The sequence below is a fragment of the Panthera pardus genome, unplaced genomic scaffold, assembly GCF_024362965.1.
Source record: "Panthera pardus isolate Hobbes unplaced genomic scaffold, ASM2436296v1 HiC_scaffold_3, whole genome shotgun sequence".
NCBI lineage: Eukaryota > Metazoa > Chordata > Mammalia > Carnivora > Felidae > Panthera > Panthera pardus.
The window spans coordinates 34,757,735-34,782,686 of NW_026526876.1; the positions used below are offsets into that span (position 1 = coordinate 34,757,735).

The 24,952-nt window shown below is 52.8% G+C and overlaps 1 protein-coding gene across 2 annotated transcripts; it reads left to right on the plus strand.

The window, feature by feature from the left end:
* Positions 1–2,513: 2,513 nt before the first annotated feature.
* TNS4 (tensin 4) lies at positions 2,514–24,279 on the plus strand. Of its 2 annotated transcripts, XM_019416080.2 has the most exons (13): positions 2,514–2,643; positions 6,365–6,896; positions 13,129–13,552; positions 14,614–15,038; positions 17,364–17,450; positions 17,784–17,909; positions 19,081–19,173; positions 19,280–19,357; positions 20,168–20,236; positions 20,953–21,121; positions 21,805–21,873; positions 22,131–22,157; positions 22,666–24,279. In XM_019416080.2, the coding sequence occupies exons 2-13, from the start codon at positions 6,458–6,460 to the stop codon at positions 22,805–22,807; spliced, it is 2,148 nt and encodes a 715-aa protein (XP_019271625.2). In that variant the 5' UTR covers positions 2,514–2,643; positions 6,365–6,457; the 3' UTR covers positions 22,808–24,279. The 2 variants fall into 2 exon arrangements, with proteins under 2 accessions (XP_019271625.2, XP_053748732.1); XM_053892757.1 differs by lacking the exon at positions 22,131–22,157.
* The last annotated feature ends 673 nt before the right edge of the window (positions 24,280–24,952 follow it).

The window sequence follows — 24,952 nt, forward strand, 5'->3', positions numbered from 1 at the left end:
TGACTTTAAGACCATCACCTAACTGGTTCAGGATCAGGAAGCCATTTTCAGGAACAGCCTCTCCACACCCACAAAGCTGGACTCTGGATGCTAGAAGGCAGCTGCCCCCAAATCCCAGTGTCTCCACCACCGTGTTGACCAGCAGCAACAAACCATGTTCCCAAGGCCATTTGATTGACAGAAACTGTTGCCTAACCAGGACTCCAGGCAAGGGAGGGTGAGAAATACAGAAAAATGCATCTGCTGCGTTTTGGGAAATCAATTAACATACGCCATCGCATCAACAAGCTATAGAAGGGGGGCATCTGGGTGGCTCAGTTGATTGAGCATCCTGCTTCAGTTCAGGTCACGATCTCAGGGTTCAGAAGTTCAAGCCCCACATCGGCTGGCTGCTGTCAGTGCAGAGCCCGCTTCAGATCTTCTGTCCCCCTCTCTCTCTGATCCTCCCCTGCTTGCGCTCTCTCAAAAATAAATAAAACATTAAAAGCGAAACAAAACAAAAAACAAGCTATAGAAGAAAAATCACACAACATATCCACAGATGCAGGAAGAAATGCTGCCCCAGGCTCTGAGGAGACTGATCGTGTCAGGGGGAAGGAAGGGTCAGGAGAGGAGCAGAGAGAGGTTGGGGGAGAAGCAGGGTGGCATGGGGATGGGTAGGCAGGGTCTGGAAGGTCGCTGAGACTGGAATCAGTGTTCGAGGACGGGCCTAAGGTGCAGAAAGTGACCAAATGTAAACCAAAAACAGCCACACCTTCCAAGAAAGACTATAACCTGAGGCACAGGGTCATAAGGCTGGGGGGCCTCCCAGCCCTGAAAGAATTGCCATAAAGGCCGTCCTCTGTGCCAGTCCCCAGGGAGGCAGCCAGGACTGATGCCAGAACCACCACAATCCTGGCCCAACGTGATCACCTCCCTGTGACGTGCCCCTTCCACAGCAGATACTCAGCATCTGTCCCTCTGCACTCCCCCACCCCTACCCCATTCTCCCACCTCCCTCCACCCCCAACGCCCTTCCTGAGCTACTGCAGTGGGTAAGGCCACTGCATGTAGTGCACCCAGCTTATAGCTTACAGCTTGCAACCGCCTCATTTTCTTCATTCAAAGACACAACTGTTCCCCAAGCCATGTGCCAGCCGGGCTGCACGAATCTCCAGAGACGCCTTTTAACGTGACCGTCAGGAGGGAGCACCTTTTTATAACTTGGCACAGTTTTGCTCCCTGGCCTCCCATGACACTGGTTCATCATGCCTCCACCAAGCCACAGGGCATCAAATACTTTGAGGCAGGAAGCCTTTTCACTGAGCATAATGGGGGCACTAAGTGTCCCACCCACCCACCCAGCCATCCCTGAGATTAGCCACTGCTGGGATCACCACGAGTCCCTGAGCTAGTGACTTTGCCAGCTCCCTCTCGGCAGACTGACCTGCCCAGACCTGGCTCGGCTCTGCCACCAGCGCCCTCCCCCCACTGTGACTGGATGCCCCCTTGCAACTCTCTGGGACCCCTGGCACAGAACAAGGAGGGGGTTGGGGCCAGGGAGAGGGGATGTTTACACTTGAGGTCTTTCTGCCATCACCCCTGCATGGAACATCCACCCCGGGGGCACAGACCAGACCATGCAGAAGGGTAGCCCCTGAGTGAATGAATGAAGAGGAGCAAGGTTATGTACGAGCCCTTCTCAAAGTCCTCCAGACACTCAGAGCGCCTCCCCTTGGTTCAGAAGCCCCATCCCCAGGCTAAGAAGGAAAAAAAAAGAAAATAGAAGATCTATGCCCAGGGGCGCCTGGGTGGCTCAGTCGTTTGGGCGTCCGACTTCGGCTCAGGTCATGATCTCACGGTCCGTGAGTTCGAGCCCCGCGTCGGGCTCTGTGCTGTCAGTTCGGAGCCTGGAGCCTGCTTCGGATTCTGTGTCTCCCTCTCTCTCTGCCCTTCCCCTGCTCACGCTCTGTCTCTCTCTTTACCAAAAAATGAATAAACGTTAAAAAAAAAAATCTATGCCCAGCCTTAATTCCAGTGCACCCCTACCCTGGGCTTGCCACAGTGTGACCCAGCCCAGAGAGTACAGGGGAAGGGTCCTTGCTCACCGATGTCCTCCTTTCCCAAAGGCAAGGACTTCACTTTCTGCTGGTTCTGCCAGCCCACAGTCCCTTTCCTGGCTGCCACATGGTAGGAGGAATGCCCACAGTGCACCTTAGTCCTACAAGGACCTTGTCCCTAACAGGTAGAGCTTGTCCTAATAAGCAGGGCTCCACTGACCACATGGTACATAGACCCCTCTCTCCCATAACAAGGGGCATGGGGCAGGGGGCGGGGGAGCAGGCAAGCAAGAAGCTTGGGAAACATACACGCGCGCACACACACACACACACAGCCCCAGCAAACGCCAGGCCGGGTCACCACCCATTGTTTCCCTTCCCTGGTGCCCGTGCCAGCCCCACCTGAGCTCATCCAGACACAGGAGGGGTGGGGCCTGTGGGCTATCAGCCACGTGTAGGGCCTGGAGGGGAAGAGGGAGGGAGGGTGGGAGGGCCAGGTGCTGCTCTTCAGGCAGGTCTGAAGGTGAACTGCACCTCCCCCTTGAGCAGTCTTGGTCCCAGGAGTCAGGAGTGAACACAGCCGCCTGCCCGCCCTGGACACCAGGTATGTGCCTTTATTCTTTAAGGACAAGAGAGGGAGACTCAGCACCTTCACCAACCTCATTTAACCCTTTGTCCTCAGCTTCCCCACGTGTCCTGGGACTCCAAATGAAGGTGGAGAGAAAGGGGAGGAGGCCGTAGATGACAGAGAGATGGTCTCAGGACCACAGACCTCAGAGTTCAGCGCTTTAAGAGAAGGAAATCTGTACCCTTCGGTGTACAGATGAGAGAACCAAGGTCCAGGGCTGGGGTGGAAAGAGGCTTGCCCAAGGTCACAGAGACTTGGGAAGGGAATGGACAGAGAACCCAGGCCTCCTGCCTCCCAGCCCACAACACGAAGCCTGTCCCTGAGCCCCCATGCTGGGCCATTCAGAGGCTGCCAGGAATGGGGAAGGGGGGTGGGGGTGGGCCATGGCCATCCGAGGGTCTGCTTTAGTGAGTCTGGGATGGGAAAATCAGAAGCCACTCTTCAAGGATGGGGGTGGGGTGGGGATGGGCTGTAGAGGCAAAATGCCTTGGAGAGGAGGCTCAGGCTTCACCTTCTGTCGCCCTCCCCCTTTGCTGACCTGGGCTCATAATAGGAGGGAGAGAGTAAGTCAATGAAATAGAAACAGGGATTTGCCAAGGTATCAGGATCCCCCTGCCTCCAGAGCCCTTGGAAACAAAGAAAGTTATTTGAGTCCAAATCAGAAAGGGGAATATATGGGAAGGACCTATGAATAGGGCAGAGCTGGCTGGAGCCCTATACACCCCCAACACATACAGAGGCAGGTGTGTGCGTGCACACACACACACACACACACACACACACACACACACAGAGTCTGGAGCCCCAGCAACCCTCACCTTTACCTTACAGCAGGAAAGAAAGAGCTAGAGAGTGGGCTGGTGAGGGTGTCCAAGAATAAAGGAGTGAGACCCAGCCCCTGCCCTGGAAGTGTTCAAGGTGAGAAGAGAGTTTGAACAAGACCCTGAGGGGCTACCTGCCTTTCACTCAATCCCAGGCCTGTCCCACTGGGTTCCAGAATCCCAGAAGGAGCAGATGTGAAAAGGGTCTTAAATCTATGAGGCAGTAACACAAGGTTAAGAGTTTGGGACTGTGGAGCCAAGACCATCCAGGCTCAAAACTACTGGGTTCAAACCCCATTTCCACCAGTGGATTCTGCAGGCTCTAGGACCTGAGTCAAATCCCTGAACCTCTCCAGCCCCATGGTAATAGTACCCTCCTCATGGAGCCACGGAGAAAATGAAATGAGTACATTTTAAGCTCCATTATTATTATATCCCCATCATACAGATGGGACAACTGAGGCCCATAGGGGAAAGGGTAGCAGTTTTCCAATCAGTAAGCAGGCATCCCAAGTGATAACCCCAGCCCACAATGTGCTCTGCAAAGTCAGTAACCCCAGGCTCCTCTGTGGGGCCCAGCCAAAAACCCCTCAGGGTGCACTGAGATCCTGCCCCAGTAAACTCAGGCCACTTGGAGCATGTGAGGAAAGAGCCACAGCTCCGCGTCCTCGGTTGCTCCTAGGAAGGAGCCCAGAGGACTATTCCCTTCCACTGCCATTTATAGACATCCTTCCCAAGCTTGGGATGCACCGCCCCCTCCAGGCCCCAGCCAAGGAGAAGTCTGGCAACAGAGCCTACAGGAGCCATGGGGGACAAGGGAGACTGGCTTTTCTCATTAATTTGCTGTGTGACCTTGGGCAAATCGTACACCCTCTCTGGACCTCGGATATCCCTCTGCATTTGAACTCCATGCGGTAAAGGGAGTTAAGAATCCCAAGTCCCGCAGCCTGGGTTTGAATCTCAGCTCTACTTTTCTGGATGTGTGACCTATGTAGATTCCTTAACCTCTCTGAGTCTCAGTTTCTTCACCTGTAAAATGGACTAGTTAATAGAGATACAACAATTCCTAGTGATGTGGGGGATTCGAATAGTTACCACGTGTAAAACACATAGGTGAGAGCTTGGCACATGGCGAGTGCTCAGTAAACGGGAACTATGATTACTATTATGAAAGTGTTATACTCTACAAAAGCCCTTCTTTCCAAGAATTTAGAATTGCCCAGCTGCTTTCACTCACCGATTTCCACACCTCTCTCTGGGAGGATACAGGGCAGGAATTCTTATTCTCAGCTCACAGACGAGGAAACTGAGGGTCAGAGTTATACCTTACAGAGCTGTTTGAGCTGGGACTTGAATCTGAATCTTCAGACTCCACAGTTTGCATTTGCCCTAGACTGGTCTCTATGCCTTCTCCAGCCCTGGGGTCTGATGTGATGGAGGCGTTTTGGAAAAAGGGAGAAGTAGAGTCAGGGGGTGTTGTGGGGCACACAGTGAGGCTCAGGGCTAGCAGTGGTCGTACAACCAGCAAGTCCCCTCTCCTTACAGTTTTCTTGGCAGCCCCAGTCCCAGAACCTGTCACCACCTACCCAGCCCAACCTGTAAGAAACTACTAACATGTGGCATTAAGGCTAGACAACAAGGAGAACTTTCCACACTAAGGGAAACAGGGAAGTCGGAACATCTCTTTCCCAAATGAGCCCGCAGGGAATGATTATCAACTGATGATGTCACTGCCAAGCTCAGAACTATTCTGTGGCTCCTCATTGCCCTCAGGGTGCAGCAGGCACTACAGAGCCCAGCCTACATCTGCAGGGTCTGGCCAGCCTGGCTCCCCCCACCTCATCTTTCCCCCCATCCAACTAGGTGCTCTCTGTTTCTCAGATGCTCAGTAATACCTAGTGATGTCCCCTGCCCACTAGGGCCCTGAACATACCTGTCTCTTCACCCTACCTGCCTTGCTCAGCTAGCTCCTGCTTTTCCTTGTTGTCTCCCTTTACATGTCCCTTCCTCCAGGAAGTCCTCCCTGACCTCCACACCAGTGCCTACAGAGTCTCCTTGCTTTGCCTCTTCCCTGGTAACCCTGTTTAGAATTGCTCACCTGCTTGCTTGTCTGTTTCACCAATTGGCCCACATGCAGTAGCAGCTAAATACAGGGTTTCTGACATCAGGCAGGCTGAGGTCCTGTCCTGCTCTGATACTTGTTGGCCGTATGACCCTTGGGCGGGTAACTGACCTCTCTGTCTCTCCAGTCACACATCATAAAATGGAAAATAATAGTATCTACCTCATATGGTTGTTAGGAGGAGTTTAAATGGCTTTCTGTGTAATATGTGTGCATAGTAATTACTCAATAAATATTAGCTAGTATTTATTTAATAAATAAGTCTGTGACATAGTAGATATTCAATAACCCCCCAATAAGAGATTTTATTTAAGAATCACTTACATAATGCTTTTTATGTGTCATGCACTGTTCTAAGTATGCTACAAATCTTAACTCATTTTACAGATCAGGAAAACCGAGGTACAGAGAAGTTAATTAACTTGTCCAACATTGTACAGCTACTAAGTAGTAGAGCCAGGATGCAAACCCAGACAGTCTGGCTCCAGTATCCTTGCTTCTTATTTTATTATTATTTTTTAAATACTTATTAAGTAATCTCAACACCCAACATGCCACCCAAACTCACAACCCTGAGATCAAGAGTCACATGTTCTTCCGACTGAGCCAGCCAGGCGCCACTCCACCCCCACCCCCACCCCTGCCAGTATCCATGCTTTTAATGAATGAATAAATAAGCCTTTGCTTTGTGGGGAGGGGTGGCAGGGGCTTCATCTACCAAAGTTACTCAGTTCCCAACCTTGGTATCTTTCAGGTCCTGGGAGCTTCCGGTTGGCAAGCGACATCTCTGGGGTGTAACTGAGGCTGATTTGAAACCAGAGGTAAACCGACAGTCACTGGCCCCACCATGTCGCAAGTGATGTCCAGCCCCCTGCTGGCAGGAGGCCATGCAGTCAGCCTGACTCCCTGTGAAGAACCCAGGAGGGTCCTGCACCCAGCACCCAGCCCCAGCCTGTCACCCCAGTGTCCTTACTACACCACAGAAGGCTGGGGAGCCCAGGCCCTGATGGCCCCTACACCCAACAAGGGGCCCCCCAGCAGACTGCAGCAAGGCCCACAGACTGGGGCCAAAGCCAGCTGCCTCCTACAGTCCCCTAGTGAGCAGGCCTCAGGGGCCCTAGAGGACCTCGACTCCTACATTGACTTCTCACTGGAGAGCCTCAACCAGATGATTCTGGAACTGGACCCCACCTTCCAGCTGCTCCCCCCAGGAGCTGGTACGCCCTGGGCCGAACCCACCCAGAGCATTACCACAAAGAAAAAGAAAGATGAGCCTGAAGCCTTGGGTAAGGACGTGGGGCACAGTGCCAGGAGGGGGGACCAGACCTCATGAGGAAGAAGGACTTTTTCCAACAAATCAGAGGAGCAGGAGACTATGTCCTATTGGGAGGTGCTGTGCAGCCTTAAACAAGTTACTTAACCTCTGTTTTCTCTCCTGTATAAAGGAGATAAATACAAGTTTCCCTCACTATCCAATTCTATTTTATTACTGAGTTTGGAAAGGTGACGGATACCTGTTTTATGCGATTTTTCAGACTTTAAATAAGCTACTCTATATAAGAATTTCATACAATGCCATGCAGTAAATAAGAGCTTGATAAAGGTGGAATCCCTGAACCTCACTGTTCTATGGTATATCCTAACCCCGGTCCCCTGAAACTCTTGTAGGATTGCTCTCTGGGCCCCTATTGCTGTTTAGGGGAGTATCTCTCTGGGGAGTCCCAAGCTGGAAGTAGAGTCACAGAGGTCAGTCTACTTAGGGCAGAACCCTGCTGTGTCTCAGGGGTGGTGTGCTGGTAAACGCCTAACACCTAGCTCCACGATGGGATGGGAGAGAGCCCTGATTTGAAACATCTGCCACCAGGGCCGATTTCAAACTATCAACATGATGTCACTGAATGTAGCACTGGAAAGACATGCCTGTACAAGGCCGTTATTGTATTTATAGTATTTCTACTATACAATATAATAGATATTAATAACCTCAAGAATATAGATGATAGTGGAGTGCCTGGCTGGCTCAGTCAGAAAAGCATGTGACTCATGATTTCGGGGTCGTGAATCTGAGCCCCACGTTGGGCGTAGACATTACTTAAATAAACAAAACTTTTTAAAAATAGAGTATAGATTATAGTAAAATAATTGGAATGTGGTGAGTTGTATTTATTATTTTTGTTTTTACCATAAGTTATTTCGTTGTAAGTTTGCATGATTAAAAAAATGTTTAATGTTTATTTATATTTTGAAAAAGAGAGAGACAGTGCAAGCAGGGGAGGGGCAGACAGAGAGGGAGACACAGAATCCAAATTAGGCTCCAGGCTCTGAGGTGTCAGCACAGAGCACGACGCAGGGTTCCAACCCATGAGATCATGACCTGAGCCGAAGTCGGATGCCCAACCGACTGAGCCACCCAGGCGCCCCTATATAATTTGATTTTTAATCATGTCTAAGTTTAGAAATCAGCTGGACAAAATCTGAAAAATTTAACAATCAGCTCCCATGGACTGGTACAACTAACTTCAATATACCACCACATCTAAGGAATTCTAGAAATCCCTACATCTGGTGTCCGTTTCCCCAACAAAGAGTTTCAAGTATACTCTGAGGATAAGGATCAAGAAGCAGCAGCCCCATTAGATAGGCCAGAAGACTGAGATCTCCAGGGCGTTAAACATGGATTAAGGGGTACAATTAGGATTAGAGATAGGGTCTATAAGAATTTCTACTTATTGAACACTTATTATGTCCAAGCACTGTGCTGAGCCCCTTATAGGAGAACATTTAATCCTCCCAATCTATTCCCATGAAATATTTTCTGCCCATTTTACAGATGAAAAAAACTGAGGCTGATGGACTTCAGTAAGGAGCCAGTCCAGCCTAATCACTGGAGGTGGACAAACCTTAAAGAAGCTATTGACTTCACTTCTTTGTCTCCTACTCCTAGTCTGTAAAACAGAGACGAGTTCTTACCTCAAAGGGGGTTGCAGGGATTAAAAGAAATAACACTTGTTGAGGGTTTATCACAAGTCCTGGCACACTGTTAGTCATTATGAATGACAGCTGGGTTTTTTCTTAATTTTTTTTAACATTTATTCATTTTTGAATAATGAATAAGAGTGAGAGAGACAGAGCATGAGCGGGGGAGGGGCAGAGAGAGAGGGAGACACAGAATCAGAAGCAGGATCCAGGCTCCAAGCTGTCAGCACAGGGCCCGACGCGGGGCTCGAACTCACAGACTGCGAGATCATGACCTGAGCCGAAGTCGGATGCTCAACTGACTGAGCCACCCAGGCACCCCACAGCTGTTTTAATTAAACACAGGGGTTGCATTTAGGACCAGTCCGAGGATCGGTTCAGGGTCTGGGGCGGAGGTGAGCCCAGCACCCAGGTCCTCTGGCGCCTGAGTTTCCAGCCTCCAGCCTGCCTCCTCCCCCTCCCATTGAGCATTGCCGACCAGGGCTGTTATAAGAACCACCTCTATGCCCCCAAGATCTTCCTGCTTCTGGAGGCCACTCACAGGCATGTCTCTGCAGGGAAGGTCGCTTGGGTCTAATTACCATTGGCAGGAGCAAGCCCAGGGCTGTAATGTTAATGCCCCAAGGCAGGGGTTCCACACACTCAAGGCCAGCTGGGGCAAGACAGTCTCTGTGGAGCATCCACATGTATGGGGTGGGGACGCTGACAACCAGGCCCTTTCTCCAGGGGCCAAAGGTCAGTAGTCTGGAAGCTCAGATGCTCTGAGCTATGTCCACCTGACTCTGGGTAGCAGAGGGATTTGGGGAATGAGTGGGCAGCCAACAGTGGTCAGAGGGTCCTGATGAAGTCCCCCAGCTCTGCCCTAGCCTCTTGTGATGGAACAAGAAAACCCTCTCTCTAACCTCCACCTGAATGGCGGTGATGCCTGGGAGCTCACTACCTCCTGAGAGAGCCAGCATAGTCAGCTCCCAGTTAGACTGTGATCACTAATAGCACATCACTGTGATGGGTGGCACCTGTCTCATGCATCTCCACCTGCCAAAACCCTCGCCTCAGACCACCACTCCTGGTGACAGCAATTGCCAGCCCATGGCAGCATAGCTAATTCTGGGCACAGTGGTGAGTTCTCATTGGGCCAAAGGTATCCAAATGTGTGGGATGCCCCACCTTTGCCTCTCATCCCTCCTTCTTTTGGGGTGTCAAAGGGAATTGTGGTGCTAGCGGATGTTTACTGTTTCTCTTTGTCCTCACTTGGCAAAATTAGACATTAAGCGTCGGCGATCCTATGTTTCTCCCTTCCCTAAATGTACATAGATTTTGTAGTGCATGATCTCAGCATCGACCCTGTGAAGGAAATAGTGGCAGGCTCATTTCACAAATGAGAAAATGAGGCTCAGGGAGAAGAAGAAGTAATGACCCATGGTCACACAGCCAGTGAGTCATAGGCCAGGCCTCAAAGCCCAGGCTTCTGGCCTCCAGAGTCTGTGTTCTTGCCTTTCTCTCTTTGGTGCTAGTTTCCTGCCCTCCAGAGCTTTGAAGAACAAATCTGTTTGGAGGCAGCCTGAGGGCTCCTCTTCTGGGGTTCCACCTCCCCCCTGTACTCACACACCTCCCCCAGCTCCCCTGCCCCTGCCCCTTCCTTCAGACTTACCCTGGGCGGGGGGGGTGGGGCATCCCACCAGGAGGATGGCTTCTCCAAGCAAACACCATATCCATCTCCAACACCCCTCCCCATCTTTGGAACAGGAGCCCACATTTCATTTTCCAGCAATTTCTGCCAGGCAAGGCTGTTTGCCAATCCCAAGTGAAGGGTGTTTAATAACTATCTCTCTGCCCCCCACCCACGTGCCCCCTTCCACCAGCCCAGCTTGGTGCTGGCGCCTGCATCCACCCAGCACTGCTCAGACTTGCCCTACGGGCCTGTAAACAGCGGCTGCACCCTGGGGAGGGTGTGGGGGCCTCCACTCCCCCAGCCACATGCACCTCAGGGCAGCAGGGAGAGGTGACTCACAGCTCCAGGACTCCTTCCGTCCTCCCTTCCCAACCCTACTCTGTAGTCCCCAAGAAAGGCCTTTGGTTGGTGTTTGGATGACCCAGTGAGTAGGAAGCTCAGAGCTTCACCAGGCCAAGAGACCCTCTGCAAAGCAGCCAAGGACTTCTCACAAGGACCAGGCCTTGGGAAAGTGTCCTGAGGAGCCCCTCCTCCTGGAAGGGGCCCCCGAAACTGAGCACAGGAGCAGGAGTCGGATTCCTCCGCTCCCTGGCTGTGTGGCATTGGATAACTCACTCAACCTTTCTGAGCCTTGATTTCTCATCTGTTATATGGAATAACATTTTTTACTTCAACGGAGTTGTTGTGAGGATTAAATGAGCCAATACAGGTAATGTGTTTGCAACAGCGCTGGCACACAGCATTCAATAAATACCAGCCTTCATTAAAAAATTATGCAATAAATGCCAGCTCCATTGCCACATTTCTCTGAGCCTCAGTTTCCTCCTCTGTAAAAGCAATGGCTGCTGGAATTGGGCATAAGGGCCGAGAGGATTACGGCTATAAGCACTATAAAGTCCTATAAAAATAGAAGTTGTGCTTGCCAACCTTCCGGAGGAATCCACCCCATTCCAAGACCTCTACTTTTTCAGAACCCACAATACATTGTGCCAAATCGTCTTCTCTTGCCCTCAGCAGTAGGACTCCCACTTTAGCTGGACAGTGTCAGCCATCTGACCAATACTGGCCTCAAAAAGCAGGCACTCAGGAGAAGTTCCCTGAAGCCCACCATGCACCAAGCTCCAGGCATCGTTCATCAATGTATTTTATCCTTACCAAAATCTCGGGAGGTTGGTTTTAGATCCCCACTTTGCAGATGAGGAAACTGAGGCTCACAGTGGTTAGGAACGTTACCTGATGCCTCTTGGCGGGAAAGTGGCAAAGCCAGGATTCACACCCAGGTTTGTCTGACTACAAAGCCAGGCCTGTTCCTCTACCCCTTGGAACAGCATGCTCAGGTCAGCCTCCCAGCCCCCCTCATCTGATGTAATCCCCCACCTCCACCCCAGCCCAAAGCAGGATCAGACAGAGGCAGTAACCACCAGCAGGCTCAAGGTCCTGCCCGGGAGCGGGCTGGGGCAGGCAGGGATTCCACAGTCATGGTGGGCGGGAGTTGGTGCATGTGCCAAAGCCCAAGGGGGTGGGAGGCCGGCAGACAGGAGCTGAAGGTGCAGTTTCCCGCTGACTTTGCCCCAGTTTCCATCCTGGGAAGCCAGAGGCAGGACTCAACAGGCCTCCAGGAGGGAGCAGCTAGGTAGCCCCCCCCCCCCCCCCCACACAGCTTCTACCACCTTTGCTGGAACAGCACCAAGGACAGTTCCCTCCCCCCAGGTCAGGACCAGGGGTGTCCATACTCACCCTGGAGAAAACCACCCAGTGCCCCACTCCAGGGAGGAGCAATTTCTCAGAACAAGAGTCCTGGATGCCCCCATTGAGAAAAGGAAAGAGCACTGGAGTGAGCCACCATCCTGGGGCATGTTTAATAGCCAACAACTGGGCACCAGCTAGAAGCATGACCTGGGAGGTCCACAGCTTGATAATGTAGCAAACCCTACCTTCTGGGAGCTCCTGCTCTAAAACAGACTTCTCAAAACTCTAAAGTGCACTCAGATTCCAGGGAGTCTTGCTAAAATGCAGACTCTGATTCAGCAGGCTTGCGGTGGAAACAGATTATACGCATCTTACCAGCTCCCAGGTAAAGTGGTGGTGCTGGGCTGGGCTGGGGGCCACAGTGGTGTGGCTTGGTGCACATTGGAACCAGCTGGGGGACTAAACAAACAACCTGAGGTGTGGGTCTATACCAAATATTCTGATCTATTTGGCACAAGGTGTAGCCTTGGGTATTAGGACTTTTAAAAGCTCATCAGATGAGTCTAATGTGCCACCAAGCTTGAGACCCCCTGCCTTCATTGTAGACACAGATGTAGAAACACCCTTCAAACACCCTGACCAATGGAGGCATCAGAAAATGTGACTGGCACACTCCAAAAAGCAGTCATTTCAACCTGAGGAGGGGGACATTCACTCAGGAAAAGATTCCCTAGTTTAAAAGATTTATGTGCCAAGAACAGTGCTATGTCTCCTACATTCATCTTGTCTCATCCTTACTGTAACACAAAGAGGCTGGGTATAGTCACCCCATTTTACAGGTGTGGAAGCCAAGGTTCTAGTTGCTGAAGTCCTTTGGCCAAGTTCTGTGATAGTAAGTGGCAGAGTCAGATCTGAAACCCAGGTCTGTCAGATTCCAAGACCCGTGTTCATTCCACTGCATCTCCACATGAAAGGAAGATATCACAAAGAGGGTGACTTTGGAACAGTGCCTAGAAGGTGGAGCTGGATGCTAATCCTAATCCAGCAAACTCCTCCTCCCTGAGCCTGTTTCTACATCGGTCTAAAAGAGGAGAGACCAGATGGGCTTGAGGACTCTTCCAGCATTCCTGTTCTGTGACTACAGGCTCCCAGGTTTCACCGATGCTCTGCTCTCTCCCCAGACATAAAGTACATCGAGGTGACCTCCACCAGATCAAGGTGCCATGATGGCCCCCAGCGCTGCTCCAGCCCATCTGTCACTCCACCCTTCGGCTCCCCGCGCAGTGGTGGTCTCCTCCTTTCCAGAGACATCCCTCGAGAAACTCGAAGCAGCAGCGAGAGCCTCATCTTCTCTGGGAGCCAGGGCAGGGGGCACCAGCGCCCCCCTCCCCACTCTGGGGCTCCCTCCTCTCATCCCCCACCCTCTCCCAGCATCTCCATCCCCTGCATGGGGAACAAGACGTCAGGCTCCCATGGCTTGGGCTCCCCACTGGTGGCTTCTCCAGGCTTGGAGAAGGGGCTGGGGGGCCTGGCCCCACAGCGGGGCAGCAGGGTCTCTGTATTGTCAGCCAGCCCAGCATCCGACATCAGCTATGTGTTTGGAAGGTAGGTCACTCCCATCATAGCTTCTGATATTGCCTCCACAACACACACACACACACACACACACACACAGATCCTAAAATAGATGGGCACTCTGCTCTATCTGAGCAAAATCAGGATGTGTACCAAAAACATGAGCGAATATTCTCTTTTACACCATCACAGCCATTTGGACCTCAAGCTTTCCTCAAGCACTTAGAATATAACTCAATATACAAAGATTTTTATTCATGCCTACCACTTGGGAAAAGAACTGATGAGGCTTACCTGCATCCTTTCCAGCATTCATACAACCCATCTCAAGGAAGAGAGCTCTTTTTTCAACCTCAAAACACAAGGGCATAAATAAAATTTGGGGGCTTAGGGAAAACCATTTAGGAAAGGAAAGCCTCCCTCCTCTTTATTGCTAGCAAGACCTAGGAGGAGGGAGGCCGACCTGCCTGAGCATTATTCCTAATTGCCGCAGCCCCGTGTGCAGGCCTCACAGTGGAGCTGCACACACACACACCCTTCCCAGGAGGACCAAACTGCAGGACCTCTGTCCCCCACACCGACTCCAAAGCTGCTGTGCCAAGGCAATCGTTGGCAAGGAGGCTGGGATTCCACAGCCATGGCCGTTGGCATGGGCTTCTGAGCTCAGAGAGAAGTCTGGCTGGATGCAGAGCTGGCCTCCTCCTCTTCCACCAGCTGGGGAGCTCCCTCCGCATCCACCGTAGACACGGTCCAGCCTGTGTCCAGCCTGCGTGCAAAGCTCTTGGGAATATTGGGGTGCTTGTTTGATAGCTGTCAGAACTTCCTGGCTGGGAAGGCAGAGGGAATCCGGTCCAGCCCAAGCCCACATGACCTGCAGGGAATCAGCTCTTTGGCTACTTTAAGTGACCAAAGACTTGGCAGTACAGAGATATTTCTGTACCCTTCAGCATCCCTTGGGGATCAGGTGGGCATGCACTTTGTCCTGGGCTATGGGGAATGGAGTATACAACACTCTGTTTAACCAGAACTCTAGGCCCCGAGTGTCCACTCTGACATCCTAACACCCTGCCTGTCTGGTGCCCTCCCTGCAGCAGCCAGTCCCTCCTCCACTCCAGCATCTCCAGCCATCAGTCATCTTCTAGGTCCTTGGAAAGCCCAGCCAGCTCTTCTTCCAGTCTCCACAGCCTTGGCCAAGTGTCCCTGTGCACGAAAGCCAGTGACTTCCAGGTCCCCAGCAACCCCACTGCAAGCATGGGCCAGCCCAGAGCAACCCAGTCCCCACCACTGGCCAAGGAGCATGCCAGCAGCTGTCCGCCCTCCATCACCAACTCCATGGTGGACATACCCATCGTGCTGATCAACGGCTGCCCAGAACCAGGGTCTCCTCCATCCCAGCCGACCCCAGGACACCAGGACTTTGTCCGACCTGGGGCCACTTCTTCCGGCCACTCCTGTCCGGCCACCAGGAGCCACAGCCAGACCCTGCCAGATGCTCCTCTTACCACATCCTCGGAGGGTATGTTGTAAATCAGTACTTAAACCGTTGTGAAGTTTGGCTTGGGGGAATAGATAAAACATCAGTGGGTTTCCGCAATAGCAAGTCAACACGCTGAATACCTACTGTGTGCCAAGCACTTTGCCAAGTAGTAGGGACAGAGAGATGGCCACAGTCTAGAAAGAGATACAAAAGCCAAGGAATCCATGTAGAGTAGGATAAACACAGAAGTAAAGAGATGTCCTAAGTCTTGGGGGGCCACAGAGGGAGGAGTGATCCTTTTAGTCTGAAAAACTGGGAAAGCTCCTCGGAGGACGTGACATCTGAGCTGAATCTGGAAAGTGGATGGAGTCTGTAGCCAGAGCAGGAGAGGAGGGGCATTCCCAGCAGAGGGAACAGCGAGTCCACAGTCATGAAGGTGTAGAGGCACATGCATGTTTAGGAAATGACTGCAGTGTTGGGTGTAGGGTCAAGTCATTGAGTAATCTGGGGCCAGATTGGGAAAGGCCTTGAACCCCAGGCTAGAGTGGATTTTACCCGTTAGGCCATGGGGGCCTTAGCAGAGCGTCTCAATCGAGAGAGTGATGGGGTCGGAGGTGCACGTTTTTTTGTTTTTTGTTTTTTTTTTTAATTTTTTTTTAACCTTTATTTATTTTTTGAGACAGAGAGAGACAGAGCATGAACGGGGGAGGGTCAGAGAGAGGGAGACATAGAATCGGAAACAGGCTCCAGGCTCCGAGCCGTCAGCACAGAGCCCGACGCGGGGCTCGAACTCACGGACCGTGAGATCACGACCTGAGCCGAAGTCGGCCGCTTAACCGACTGAGCCACCCAGGTGCCCCCGGAGGTGCACGTTTGATAGATCACTCTGGCAGAGGAACTGTAGGGAGAACTGTTTTGTTTTGTTTTTCATCACGAAGTGGTCCAGACAAGCTATAATGGGGGCCTGAACCAGGGCAGGGCAGGGCAGTGGAGGAGAGAGGACGGAGCCAAGAGACCCTCGGGATATGAAAACAGCAGGCTTGATGACTAACCCACAAGAGGGAGAGGGAGGAGAGTCAGTCCTACCTCTGACGTTCATGGATGACGAGCACACAGAGGGCTGACCGAGACAACGCATTCCAATTCAGACAGCTAAAAACCACAAAACAGCAAACACCCTCCTTCCCGTAGTCTGTGACTACAGGCATCCAAAAAGAACAAAACCAGCCAGAACCCAAAGCATGAAACACAGAGGCACAGCCTTAGTACCCACGGGGTACATCTCTCCAGAGTAAAGCTCTTGCACAGCCCCCGGGGACACTGTCCCTGCTCTGGCCTCATTCAGTCACCTCCTTCCTGAGGCTTCTCAGCCCTCACTCAGCCACAAGCATCAGGGTGACTCCTGGGGGGTGTGATGTTCACTCTGGCCCACGCTGCCATTCAGGGAGCCATGTCAATGTAAGCAAGAGAAAATGGTATGACGGGCGTGCTTTGAATCTGCTCTGATCGTTTTCCCAGGGCAAATCGTTTGCAGATTTTAGTACATTTTTTTTATAATGAGTTACTCTCAACCGGCCATAACACACCTTTTTAAGATGCCAAAATTGAGAACCACAGCTCTCTGTCTTAAGGGACCCGGGAAAATGGCCATTCTGTCATTTCAAAAAGCACATTTACTTAGCCTGGTAATATTCCCATCCTGGTTTGGTGATGCCCCAGGATATCACTAATTATACCCTGGAATCTTATCAAATTCTGCAAACCATTCTCAAAACAAAATCCATGCTAATCGCCTAGGCTATTGGAGTATTAAAGACCCTCAGAGGCTGGTTAGTACATTCGGTCCTCTCTGGGCTTCAGGAGCAAAACAATTGTCCCAAATCAGAGTCAGGAATCCTGTCTCCTGACTTCTTCTGCACAGGCTCATCGGCCCAGATCTGCTGCTTTCTTTTCCTCAACCTTTTCTTTCAATTTCTTTTCCAACCCCCCCCCCAAGACACTTGTAGGATTCTTAAGGAGAAAGAGAGGATAAAATCAAACAGATGATGCATCTCAGAATCTCTTATTTATCCCTTCTTTCGGTCCACACCAGACAACACTAGATTTGAGAAACTGTTTCTCATTAAACTGAGATTTTTATCTGTTTGTGATTCATTACCAAGGATACAAGGGGAGACTCCTAAGTCCTACATGTGCCAAGCCCTGGAATTCTTCTGTTGGATTTTGCCTCTTGCAGGACGTTGGAGATACAATGGGGTTGGTGTAGGGTGGGGCGGGTTGAACGGGACCACTGCACAGAAGAGGGGGGAGGGTCTCTCAGCTCCCCTCTGTCCAGCCTACAGGGTCCACCCTCTCTGTCTCCAGGTCCCCCCAGGGACATGCAGCCCACGATGAAGTTTGTGATGGACACATCTAAATACTGGTTTAAGCCAAGCATCACCCGGGAACAAGGTAAAAGGAAGCACTGTGTTTCAAAGATGAGTGACCCAAGAGTCTGGGTTCCCCACCTTGTATCAGGCATGTGGGGCCCTGGGTCATGTTAGGGGAGGGAAAGACAAATGGTAGGTCCAGGGAAGGGGGTTATCCTGTGAACCTCTTGTCTCGAGGAAATAGAGACTGCAGCAGGAAGGGTAGAGATTAGATAACAGAAAGGACTTCCCGGGAACAAAAAGTGATTCTGTAATGTCTGCTCTATGAAGACCTAAGGGGGCTGGGGGACAGAGGGTGTCCAGAAGAGAGGGAGGAGGGTGCGGTTAACTGTCTCTGACCCAAGGATTGTTCCAGCAATCGAGCTGCTGAGGAAGGAGGAGCCAGGGGCTTTCGTCGTGAGGGACAGTTCTTCCTACCGAGGTTCCTTCGGCCTTGCCTTGAAGGTGCATGAGGCTCCTGCACCTGCCCAGAACCGATCAGGTACGCACCGGTCTCTGTCCTCACTCAAGACCTCGCAGATGCAATGGAGTGTGGTAGGCTTTAGTCCCAGCTCTGCTGCTGCCTTGCAGCAGGCCCGTAATGACAGCTGGGAGGACGGTCCACCTCAGGGCTCTCCCAGCTGCCTTCCTGCAGGGGGACTCTAGAAGGAGCTCCTTCCACGGCAAGCCTAAGCTGCTTCTGCCTCCCGGAGTCCCCAGATTCCCTGCTCTGCTCTCCTGGGGGGCCGAAGAGGAAGTTCCCAGCCCCTCTCCAGGATCCTCTCCTCTGGGCGCCCACCTCTGTCCAGACCAGATTTATTGTGAAGGAACCTAAGGTAGTCATAACGTGTGTGCCCTAGCTTATGATATGTGTGTGACAGTTTATCACATGTGATAGCTTATCACATGCTTTCCTGTGGCCTCACACACAGCACACACAGCTGTGGGGCATCCACCCTACACCAGGATACCTCACTGGGAAGACTGATCATATCATTATAGTACAAGGTACCTAAGTACCAGCCCCTCACCAAACCCCAGAATTGCAGCTCTCACGTGACGAACAGATGAGGTAAATGGGGCTCCGAGAATTAGCCGATGACCCCCCAGAGCAAGGATGAAAACCCCAAATGCATGCTCTCTACACCACGCCTCTCTGTCTAAATAAGAAAGTGATCTCTGGGTGGCGTTGGTTGTCAACGAGCCTTGCCAGCGAGCACAGAGAGGAGGAAGCCAGGGGCTGGTGAGAACAAGCAGACGGACATTGTTCACCCTCCAGGGCCAGCCTGGCATCAGCAGGGACCATCTGGTGGAGAATAATAGCCCCTGGGAAGGAGTGGGTAGGGGGAGAGAGAAATCAGGCTGATGCGTTAAAATCTGATTTGAGTAGTCATTGAGAACCAACCCCCATAGCTCTTGAAACCAAAAGAAGGATCTCCTGAGAGAATTACTGGACACAGAAGCCTTTGAGCAAAGGCGTTGACACCTCCTTTGTGGGAGGCCTTGAAGACAGGGTTCTTACCAGCAGTCCCACCCAGAGCCAGGGGGATGGACAAGTTCACCTCTGGACGGACCAGGAGGAGGCAGGTCAGGGAATGATATGGTCAGCATTCGGCCAACACTGGACTCTGGAACTCCCATCCACACGCACTCTTTCTTCTTTCTTTGTCCAGGTGAGGACAACAGTGACCTCATCCGCCACTTCCTCATTGAGTCTTCTGCCAAAGGGGTGCATCTCAAAGGAGCAGATGAGGAGCCTTACTTTGGTGAGCGTCTCCAGCCTGCAGGCCCCGGGGGTGGGCCCTGCCCTTCTGGGCCGGGAGGCTGGTCGGGGACAGGTCTTCTCACACAGAGCTGCCCGTCTCCTTGCAGGGAGCCTCTCTGCCTTTGTGTGCCAGCATTCCATCATGGCCCTGGCCCTGCCCTGCAAACTCACCATCCCGCAGAAAGGTGGGTGTGGGCCCCAGAGAGGCAGCATCGGGGCACTGGGCCTGTGTGTTCCTACTACAAAGGCTCCTAGTGGTCACATCTCACCTTATTTATGGATTAGTGTCACAGTTAAAAGTGCTTTGTCTAGCATCCATCCGGCATCGCCACTTCCTGGCTTGAGGAGGTTGACCTCTCTGAGCCTCTGTTTCCTCCTCTACAAAATGGGGACAGCCGTCATCATACCACAACTGTGTCGAATAGGTGTTATCCTCATTTCACAGATAAGAAAAAGGGGACTCAAGGGGCTGAGTAATTCACCCCAAGGTATACAGATCATACCTCAAACCAAGACCAGGAAGTCCCATCCGGAGCCTACAGCCCAGTAGGCTGGTGAGCCGGACTAGACAATCTCAGGGTGTGCAGGAGGAGCAGCAGGGCGGTTCTGGGAGAGGAGTCGGGGCAGGCGAAGCTCCCAGTGTGGTGATGTGGAGGGCCTCCCTACTTTCTGAAAAGAAAGGCCTGGGTTTAGGAAGGGCCTGAAAGAAGGGAGGAGGTCAGAGGCTCCTGAGGGTCAGGTGATTACAGCAGATCCAGGGGCTGGAGGAGCAAGGAGGAAAAGGAGGGATCAAAAGACTTGCAAGCTAGGCATCTGGGGAGCCCCAAGTGGCCCCGTTTGTCTGATTACAGTAATCACTCCAGGTTTCTCAGCGGCTTGCTTCCTGAAGGTGGGGGCGGAGGTGGGAGAGGTTCAAAGGGATTAATGTTCCTAAGAGAAGGGTCCGTTCACTCCGCCCCCGCCCCCTCCGGGGCCTGTTCTTTGCTTTGGCTCAGAATTGGGAGGTGGAGAAGCCTCAGACCCTTCTACAGGCAGCCGGGCCTCCTGCCTAAAGAAATCCGCAGGTGAGTGGCATGGAGGAGGCTCCAGTCTTGGCTATGACCCCGCGGGCACCTCCCAGCCCCACACTCACTCACATGGGCATGCAGGCCCGCACACGTTCCCATCACAGCTTTATTTCTTCATCCTTACAAAGGTGCCCCGGTTCTCCCCATCCCTGTAAACCCGGAGGTGAAAGGCCGCAGGCCTGGGGGGTGCGGGCAGTGGGCAGAAGACAGGGAGGTGGGTGAGGCTTACACCCCACCCTGCACACATATGGGCACATGTGGACATGCCGAGGTCTCTCTGGTCCTGAGGGACCTGCCCTGGAGGTGGTCTGTGGGCCTGGGATCCTCTGTGGAGTGTCAGGTCCAAGTCTTGGGGGGTTTCCAAGGGGGAAAGGTCGTTCGTCTTCTCGTCCAGAGGCCAGGCACAGATCAGCCCTTGTCTGAGTGACAGCTCCTGCAACGGGCCTCTCCCCATCCTTGTCTTCTCCACCTTCTCTTGACAATGAACCAGGGCCCCAGGGTGGGTGGAGGTGGAGGCAGTGCCACCCATGCTTCTGGACAGAAGGAAGGTTTGTCTGGACATCCCTAACAGGGCAACAGCCCCTCCTTTACGCCACCCTAAGGGCCAGAGGCCAGAGCAATGCAAAGCCACAGATGATCCCGAAGTCCTCTGGGACTGGTCCTCTGCATGGAGGATCCTGGCAGGGCCCAAGCACAGCATTTACCTTCCACAGGCTGCCATGCCCTGTACTTGACCTCCGTGAGTGTAGAGACCCTGAGCGGAGCCCTGGCCGTGCGGAAGGCCATCTCAACCACCTTTGAAAGGGACGTCCTCCCCACACCCACCGTGGTCCACTTCAAAGTCACCGAGCAAGGCATCACCCTGACGGATGTCCAGAGGAAGTAAGGGACTTCCCTTGCCCTGGGGCTGCTGGGCTGGGCAGGGGGAAGTGGAGGGGATGGCTGAGACGGCCATGGATCAGTGATGAAAGTAAGATTCAGGATCGTGGACCCAACGTGGTCAGTGACTTGCTGAGTGACTCCAGGCAAGTTCCCTGCCTTCTCTGAGCCTCACACCAATGACCTCCTACCAAAGTCCCCCTTCCCTGTGACCAACAGAGATGGAATTAACCAGGATTCACTGGGCACTGGTTAAATCTGCATCCATTGATGGCACATCTGCAAAAGGCCAGACTCTGGCTGCCCACTGGGACACAGTGGATGTGATCACTCCTTCCCCAGGCTTAGGGCTTCACAGTCTAGCAGGAGCCCGGTCCTGGGCTGGAGGAACAAGAGATGAGCAAGATGCCATTACGATCCTCAAGCAGTTACATGACACAGTGGGCGTGGGGTGGGGAGAGGGTAAAAAACCCCAGTATGTAGGACACAAGGCAAATTCACTCCATGACTGGAAAGAAGTGCCAACGTGTGCCCCAGGGCCCAGCAGGGCAGGCTGTAAGGGTCTAGCTGGGAGGTTTCTTAGAGAGCAGGGCATGTGACCTCTGGGAGAGCTGGAGATGATGGAGGTAGGACATGGCCCTGGGATAGGCTCTCATCAGCTCTCCTTCTCTCCCTGCCTCTTCCAGGGTGTTTTTCCGGCGCCATTACCCCCTCACCACCATCCGCTTCTGTGGCATGGACCCCGAGCAACGGAAGTGAGTTCAAGGCTGGGCTGAACTCAGGAAAGCCATCCAGGGCCTAGCTGCCCACTGGGGTTTCTTGCTGACTCTGGGACTGGGATCACAGACAGAGCCTGTGAGCCTCGAGGGGCCAGGAGCAACGGGATGAGGGCAGGGTGGGACCCCATGGGGTGTGGACGCAGCTGGCCGTGCTCCCCCCGCTGCTCAGCCAGAGTCCTGCGGAATGCAGAGAGGTCTCAGTACTCATAACTGTCCATCTTCCTTTCCCACAGGTGGCAAAAATACTGCAAGCCCTCCTGGTAAGGCCTTCCTGTGCACTGTCAGTCACCATAAAAGATTTCCCTGGAGCAGGGCCTGGGACCCAACAGGAGAAGGGAGTTACAGAAGGAGGGAGCCCCTGTCCTGATCTTAAGAGAGCCCATGGTTTTGATGGGGTGGCACCAGCCCCAGTCCTCAGAGAGCCTCCAGTCTGAAGGAGGAGTCATGAACCTGGGAGCCCCCAGTCTAATGTAGGAGGCACAGGGTCTAACCTCAGGGAGCTTTAATCTATAGGGATGCCCCAATCTGATGGTCAAAACACATCCTTGCCCTCAGGAACCTCCCACTAAGATGAGGAATACACAGGTCCTGTCTTCAGAGCCTCCCCCCATTCAAAATGAGGGAAACTTAGATCTTGAGGAGGAGGAGGCATATCCTATCCTCAGCGAGCTGGGGAAGGGGCAGCGGGGGAGCACTGTATTTGCTGAGATCACCTCTCCTAACCTCTCTGGGCCCCACCACCTCACTCAGCCTGTGCTCTCCCACCAGGATCTTTGGATTTGTGGCCAAGAGCCAGACAGAGTCCCAGGAGAATGTATGCCACCTGTTCGCAGAGTATGACACGGTCCAGTCGGCCTCCCAGGTCCTCAGCCTTGTGGGTACTCTGCTGCAGGACACAGAGAGGATGTAGGGGGAGGGAGCTCCCTCTGCACCTTCCCAGACATCCCATCATACACTGATGAGCCAATCTATTGGACTGGAGGAGAGAGAGATACCACACCTTGGTGAAACCCTTGAAACCCTGTGACCTTCATCAGTGACCTTCAGCCAGACCCCACTGTGTCTCAGTTTCCTCAACCAAATAAGGAGGCCATAGACAGGACCAGCTGTTCTCAGACTTTGGTGGGCATCTTAACAAGTTCCCTGTGATCCTGAAGCACACCCACACCTGAGGGCCACATGGAAACAACCTCTGAGGACCCCGGACTCCATCAACGTGGATACTACCAACACAGCAGCTTGAGTTAGAGACATGTGACCCTCTGTGGTGGCAAACAGCAGGTGCTGGGTCAGGACCCATGCGCCCCTAGCTCAAGGCTGACCTGGGAAAGATGGTCTGCAAGAATTGATCAAAGGAGGAATGGACTGACTCTATTTCTCTCTATATCCGTTTCTTCCACCCCCACCCCCCTGCCACTTCTGCAATTGCTTCTTGGGCAGCTGTTCCCAGGACAAAGCAGGATCTGCCTGCCCTGGATTCTTTAGGCCAATGTGGCCATGATTGTCAGGGCAGCTTAGCAAGGGGAAACTTGGCCCTATGGTCAGAGACCACCCAGCTCTCCTCACATTCCCGATGTCTAATCCCCGCACTACAAATGAGTATCAGCCCCATCTTTTCTTTCAATTTTTTGGTTAGCAAGTGTCCTCCAGCTGGTGTCACAACTGCCCTAATGCTCCTTATGCAACCCACAGGAGGGAGGTGGGGGCCGGGAGACCCGACACAAGGGTCAGCTTTCTCTGGTTCTGCCTCAGCCCCGGTCTTGTTGAGTGTCCCCTGGTCCCCAAAACACACTCATAGAGAAACGCGGACAAGTGTGCACAGCAGTAGGGCATCAACTGGCCTTCCAGCCACACGGGGGCAGCAGAGAGTCATGAATGCAAACAGCCAGCCAACTCCAGAGGCCTGGAGAAGCTGGGCGGTCTTTCTCCCACCCCACTTCCATCAAGACTCCCAAGAAGCTGGAATAGTTTGTCTAACAGGCCTGGGGTCCTAAGAAAACCACAACATGAGGATGGAAGAGGCTCGGAGAAGAAGCCCACTTTTGTTCTACGAGGAGCAAGTGCCTGCCTCCTCCCAGCTGTGGGCCCTGCCACCGCATCATTATCATTATCTTTGGCCAAAGCTGAGCCTGACAGATTATGGTTTCAACCCAGGCAGCCAAACTGGACTGAGGCTGGGCTGGCGGGACTGGCTGAGAGCAGCCCACCCAGCCTGTGCTCAGGCACTGCCCCATCCCTGGAGAGTACAGAACACTGGACAAGGTTCTCGAGGTCACGGTGGCCAAGTTCTCAAGGTTATATTCAGGCGGCTGGCAGAGACCCCTTTTACCCATGGGTGCCTGTGTAGTTCCCATGGAAAATAAAATTTCTGTCTTGGCGTAACAGTTGGTTCTAAGGCAATCAGGGCTGCCCCCTCAGAGGTGGAGACCTACACAGAGAGGTGACCTGAGTTGGCAGGCAATGACAGTGTCCTGGAGAAGACTGCATTTGCCACACTCCCTCCTACCCCCCTGGCCACAGCAGTACAGTAACCACTGGCTTCCCTTCATAAACCATCTCTTAAACCATTCCGTGTTCACCACATTTCTGGCATACTCGGTTTTCTTCTTCACGACTCCTTGCCTACCATTATGCCAGGAAGACGGAGAGTTGAGATTTTGCCCGTGTCCCAGGGCTGAAGGTGAGTGTGTGTAGCCCCCCCGATGGATTCCAAGGTCTCACTCGGGCTCCCTGAGGGACAAGAGGCAGGTGAAACATGGGCAGCTCAAGGGGAGTCTGGAAGAGTCTCTGAACCCAGATGAGCCCCAGGCTACCAACTCAGCCCTGGAGAAATGGACAATGGCTTCATCATTTCATCCTGGGCTGGGGGGGGGGGGGGTGCATTCTACCATTAGCTTCTGCCAGTTGGCAATTGGCAGTCCAAGTCTTGCCAGATGGTACAGGAGGGGCCTCAGGAAATCCACTTTCCTAGAGACCCTTAAGAAGGGGGGCTGCTGCTTCTGTTTAGGCTGAGTTCTATGACCCAGTGGCAGGAGCTGCCCTGAAGGGCCTGTGA

Excerpts from the sequence above, each read along its gene's own strand:
- TNS4 (XM_019416080.2), top strand. The coding sequence starts at position 6,458 with ATGTCGCAAGTGATGTCCAGCCCCCTGCTGGCAGGAGGCCATGCAGTC. Across the intron at positions 13,553-14,613 it reads ATCAGCTATGTGTTTGGAAG|CAGCCAGTCCCTCCTCCACT; the intron begins GTAGGTCACTCC and ends CCCTCCCTGCAG. Across the intron at positions 19,358-20,167 it reads ACTCACCATCCCGCAGAAAG|AATTGGGAGGTGGAGAAGCC; the intron begins GTGGGTGTGGGC and ends GCTTTGGCTCAG.